Below are 6,000 nucleotides of genomic sequence, written 5' to 3'. Positions count from 1 at the left end.
CATGTTGTTAAGTTTGAATATGTGCTTTTATGAGGCGTTTTTTTTTTTAGTTTAAAAAACTTTACATCATGCTGCTTTAAAATAACTAACTAAAATGTGAACCACCTTTAAATAATGATTTTGTCTATTTTCAAATTCTGTAATAGTTATTAAATTAAAAATAAAATAATAATAATCAATAAATATGTGCTGCTTTTATATTTAAATACATGTCAAATTGAGTAAGTTATAAAACAATTTGATTGTTCAAATAAAATGTTTTTTTTAATGAAGTGTAACTATTTTTCTTGAATATTCAATTATTAATTTTTAAATAATCAAATTCAATTGTTTCGATCTTGAAAAGTTGAAAAATTGAAATCATTCATTTGTTTACAACAGGTTTAATTTTTATACATTAAAAAAACCCACTTCAAATAGAGTTTGATATTCTTATTCCAATATTTCAAAAATGCTTCAACATTAAATTTGTCTTAACTCATAGCCTTTTATATTGAATATAAAAATATTGGCACTTTCATAACACTGATTTTATATATAATTTAAAAGGCTACAAATTAGAAAAGAAACATTGAATTTAGAAAATGTATTTTTTTTTAATTATTGGCTTAAGAACCTCCTTTAAATTGCTATTTAACATAATTTCTTCTTAAATAGTTGTCCTTATAATAAAGAGAATTACATTCATTTGTTGCGCTTTTATTGTGAAAGTCTATAAACTCCTTCTCAAATCTTCACTATAATTGTTATAACACCATCATTTTGAATTCTGAGGTTCACGCTTCAGCTCGTTTGTCAGCGACACAACAACACTTCAAAAGTTAACAAAGTTTATTACATGTTTATATACAAACAAACCATGAAAGGCACACCTTAGTTTAAATAAGAATATACATCTTTTTTTTATTTTCCAAAGCAAACAGGTTCTAGTTTCCAAACAGAAAAGAGAGAAAAGGCCTCGAGTTGTCGGTTTGATTCTCGGTTCAAACTTTACACATCAACATCAGAGTCCACTTCCCGATCGCTCGAGTGGAGTTTGATTGACAGCCTAGAAACAGTGTTTTAAATAAGAAGTCGGGAGGCTAGTCTTTATTAAATATAGTAAAATATGTGCATCTAATTTGGTTAAAGCTAAGATAGATCAAATTAAAAAAAATAGTCTACATGATGTTGTGGAGATAGAATTTAATTCTTTAAAAATATATATTTGATAAAAGTAGTGTGGGAACTTAAACAGCCAGCAGTGAAACATATAATTTGAGTGACAGCAGGACATTTGTGGCGGAAGGTAAGACAAGGACCTGCTGCAGGACAACGTACCTAAAAATGAAACGGGATTCAAGCTTCAGACATAAGTGAGTCTGTGAGTGGAGGTCCAGAGAAGAATCCCTGCCACAGTCTCTTCTCTCCATCGCACTCCTGCTGAGGCGTGGCCGGTATCATGCTAGCAGTCATGCTAGCAGGCCCAGCCGCTTCACCTTCGCCGACAGGAAGGAGTGGATGATGAAGACGATGGTCTTCGGGCAGGATCGCAGGTCCAGTTGCTGAACGAGAGAACCACACGATAAGAACGGTTGCCACTCAGAATGAAGGTTTTTAGACTCACTATTTCTGCTTCAGGACCCCCGAAGTCCAGGAACATCATGCGGACCCCGTCGTCCGACGACATCCTGAGGCGCTCGAACGGATGCTGCAGTAGAACGCTCTTCCTCACGCCCATCTCCTCGGTGTAGAGGGTGAAGCCCTCGTCGATGTGCACTCCCAGGGTGCACTCCTTCCCGTTCCAAATGCAGGCTGGCGGGAGGAAGCAGGACGGATCAGCGCTCGAGCAAAAGAACATCAGTGGAACGTTTAAAATATTTGTTACAATACTCGTTTGGTTCTGCTGTTGTGTTGCACCTCTCCGTGCCACCGACAGATGGCAGTGTAGTGTTTGTGGACGAAAACGTCAAATTCGAATTATTAATTAATTAATTATTAAATGTTGAAAACTTGGATTTAAGGTAAGGTAAGGTAAAACTTTATTGATGAAATTGTTTATTGTTTATGTGCTTTTTAGCATTTAATCTTTTTCACTATCTGAACAGTTCTATTCTTTATTCAGCATGTATATAATTAAATTAAAATATCACACATTTTCACAATAAACTATTTTGACACATAGAGTTTGATATTCTTATTATAATATTTCAAATATAAATTTTCGATGTTTTTAATATTATAATTCTTAGCCTTTTATATTCCATATAAAAATGTTGGCAATGTTTTTATATTTAATTTTAAAGTATATGAAAAAGAATATGTATAGAAAATTAATCTTTTAATGAATGGAATTATAATGGAAACAAAACTTTAAACGTATTTTAAAAGGCTTCATATTAAAATTTAAACATTTTGAAATTATTGGAATTAGAAACATTAAACAATTTTTTTTAAAGCATTTAAAGCATTTGATTTTTATTAAAATATATATTGAAATATTGAAAGGTTGATTTTTTTTTTTTGATAATTTAATTATTACAACAACAAAAAAATAGTTAAATTCAACTATTCACTATTCTATGTTAAACCTCCATAGGAACGTTATTTAGGGAGAATTTTTTTCAACATTTGATTAAATGAAGCATAAATTCAGTGATTTAATCTAACCTTTAAAACATAATTGAATCTCCTTTGTGACAATATGTTTTTATATGTTTTTATTTATTTGAAAACATCTGTTCTGGTTTTAACAATAAACATCAATTTAAAATAAAAACTCTGTGTTCAATCTTTTCTTTTTACTCTTTAAATGCTTCTCCTCATCAACGCATCCGTTTAGACCGTGGGAGGAAACCAGAGTGCCAAAGGAAACTCAAACCTCGCTAGAACATCCTGTACATGTTGCATCTATTCGTGTCACCGCTAGATGGCGCGTAATTAAAGAGTACCTGCTGTGACTTCCTTGACGAGCTCGGCGGCGCAGTGACATCCCTCCACCAGCAGGTGAGTCCAAGTCGACAAGTCTTTGGCAGAATCCACCCGGAAAACTTGAGTCTCCACGCCTTGCTTGGTGCCCGAGCGAAGGCCGAAGGAGAGCTCAGAGTCCAGGAGAGGAGACGTCTTTCCGGGGCCCGAGTGAACCAGCCTGGACCGAGACAGGGAATCCTGAGTTTATTACACGTATATTGACTTAATTATACAACACACGTGTCTTTACTGTGATGTTTAATAGTTTAAAGTACATTGTTCAATACAATTTGACTTTTTTCTCTATTATTTAATTTTTTACTGTATCTCTCTAACACTTTTGGTTTAGTTTAGACTGTGAGATGAATAAAAACCAAGACGTCAGAGGAGAAGGTTGTGCAGGAAACACATGATGAGTCATAAGTTCTGGTTTCAACTAATGTTTTCCTAGTGACGTTGAACTGCACCCGGTCCATAAGGTCCAGTTCTGGAAAGAGTGAGCGTGTGTTTTGATGGAGAGCCAAATAAAATCAAAAAGTAGGGTGGAGGAGAGAACGTGTCGGAATATACTGACATTTTTCATCAGAATTCCACTGTTTTGTTATTTAAAATCATAAAAGTCTTTAAAAATAAATGTTGTTAAGATCTTTAAAAAGATCAGATCATCGTCGAGTTTCATATAAGAAGGTTCTTAACGAATCTGTTAAGAAATAAAACTGAACATGCACGACATGTTTAGAGTTCATATGTATAATAGTTACATGTGAAAATACGCCTGACTTGACCACCAGGTGGTGCAGTAGCTAACAATTAGCTTTCTGACAAAAGGTGAAATTATAAAGTGTGGTAGGCTTTTTAAGTCAACAGAATTACAAAATAGTTGGAAGTTGTTTTACTTATTTGACTGTACAGTGTATTTTTATTTGGTTAAAATGAGCTCCTTGGCTGAGGTATGCCGTGTAATGACCTTCAGTGGGACCTTCTTAGTTTGCCCAGATAAATTGAAAAATGTGATTTTTCATTTGGTCTCTGTTAATGTTAACTTATTTTTAAATAAGGATGTTTATCGTATCGGCGCTTCTTTTCAAAATATGTTAATGTGTAAAAGTTGTTTCAAGAAGGAATTCAAAATGAAAAAAAAACTTGAAATCAAACATTGTCTGATTGATGTTTGTCAGTAAAAATGTTGGCGCTTATTTGTGAGAAACTGTATTTGACCAAGTTAAGATTATTATTATTTTGGTGCAAAATTTTCTCACTCAATATGGGCGCGAGTTACACTTCTGTCAGTATTATTTGGGGTTTTAACTAAGTTAATGCAACGTGTTTAGTTACTATTCTGTCAGTATAATTTTAGGGTTTAACTGTAATAGACTTACATCGTGCGAGTAACATTTTGGTGCTGCATTTTGGCAATTGTATCAGACTCCAAGTTACTGGTCTGTAGGGGTGTGCAATAATCTGGCAAAGCGATACACATCGCAATACAGGGGCAATGATACGGTATTTAATTTTATATTGTGATAGATTGAGATACTGTACGAACAAATGTACATTTTTAGAATTGCGGGAATTCTTGTCTCTGGCGCCACAGAATTTAGAGACCGCGTGACTCTTGACAAAGTCGTGACTGCTTTAACATATTTTAACAACCAAAATATGTCCAAACATCAGCTTTAAAAGCTGCTGTATCCTCCCATACTCAGTCATTTCCAGTATCTTGTGCGATTTTATTGTTCCTTTAGTAGTTAGTTAGTTAATAACAACACCAAAATGAACAAATTAGTATTTGCTTTTCTAATGTTGATAAATATTTTTTTCATCAAATCATTTAATATTACAAATACTTATAATATAAACCATGAAATAACCATGACAAAAATTAAATGACAAAAGTAGAATTCCAATACTGGTAAATATCAGTACAAAAAAATATTTTTCTGTCAGTATAATTTTGGGGTTCATTTTGTAACTGTAAAAGACAGTTGCATTCTGTCAGTATTATTTTGGGGCTAAATTGTTCGCACTGTATCCATGCAGTCTTTGCCAGGCAAGTTCTGTTGCCAAGTTGGAACAAAAACCCTTCGTAATTTAAATACATTTTTCTGTATATTAGAAGAAAAACAATTGACACCAAAGCCGATATGAGGCACCAAAATTTCAAGTTACTATTGTTTGAATCAGAAACAGTAAAGTGATTTAAGTCGGGAGTGGAACTCTGTACCTGGTCGTGATGAGAGGGTGACTCTTGGTCGGGCTGCTCAGGGCGTCTCTACTCTCGGGCAGGGAGGGGAACAGCAGCAGGTCTCGGTCGGTCAGCATCGCCAGGACGGCCCTCTCTGGACCCTGCACCACCTGAGCACAGACATTTCTGCTTAACAATCCACACATTCCACTCAAGCTACGTCCAAATCCCTGGAGAGGGATGACGTGAACAAAAACGTGGTCGGGGAGAGGAGAAGAAAGAAAGTGAGTCGTCAAACTGGGAACACAAGAACAAACATCAGATTGGGTTTCAATCGCTGCCAAGAGCCTAAAAAGGCCAAAGAATGTGGTAGAGATTTAAGCGCAGCGTTCACTTGTCTTTGTTGTTTAAATTACACTTGGCTCTGCTAGTTGAAGTGTTCCTTGTCTCCCGAAAAGCCTTTATAGTGGAGCCAGGAAGGATGTTTGTTTGATAACACATGTCTTATCAGCATGTTGGGAAGTGATGACAAACATCTGTGTCGACTCGACGTCCCTGTCTTCTGATCTACGTTCAAATCTTTGACGTGCAACAATAACCAACGATCTTAACCGGGACCATAACTGAAGCACCTGCTCCGTGATCCAGCCCAGATGTTTGACGTCCAGCCCGTGCTGCACGCTCTTCATCTCCTCCTTCACTTTCGGTAAGAGGTTGGCGGCGCCCGCTTGGACGGCGTTGTACCACGACTGAGCCATCGCCGGATCTTTCGCCCGCAGGAACAAAGACTTCTTTCTGTTGAAGGAAATCACCTCGAAGTACCTGGCAGGGAGCAGGGATGTGGAGGGGAACGAGGGAGCGAGAAA

The 6,000-nt window shown here is 35.9% G+C and overlaps 1 protein-coding gene across 1 annotated transcript in view; it reads right to left on the bottom strand.

The window, feature by feature from the left end:
* Window positions 1–813: 813 nt before the first annotated feature.
* Window positions 814–6,000, bottom strand: part of snta1 (syntrophin, alpha 1) — a 39,482-nt gene continuing 34,295 nt past the window's right edge. Inside the window, exons 4-8 of the mRNA XM_087801482.1 lie at window positions 5,767–5,956; window positions 5,174–5,304; window positions 2,931–3,127; window positions 1,607–1,794; window positions 814–1,544 (exon numbers count right to left, since the gene is read on the bottom strand). Of these exons, the coding sequence (XP_087657608.1) occupies window positions 1,452–1,544; window positions 1,607–1,794; window positions 2,931–3,127; window positions 5,174–5,304; window positions 5,767–5,956 (799 nt within the window). The 3' untranslated portion in view covers window positions 814–1,451. The remainder of the gene's footprint in view (window positions 1,545–1,606; window positions 1,795–2,930; window positions 3,128–5,173; window positions 5,305–5,766; window positions 5,957–6,000) is intronic.

The sequence above is a fragment of the Callionymus lyra genome, chromosome 10 (genome assembly GCF_982586985.1).
Source record: "Callionymus lyra chromosome 10, fCalLyr1.hap1.1, whole genome shotgun sequence".
NCBI lineage: Eukaryota > Metazoa > Chordata > Actinopteri > Syngnathiformes > Callionymidae > Callionymus > Callionymus lyra.
This window is presented reverse-complemented; position numbering and strand designations above follow the sequence as displayed.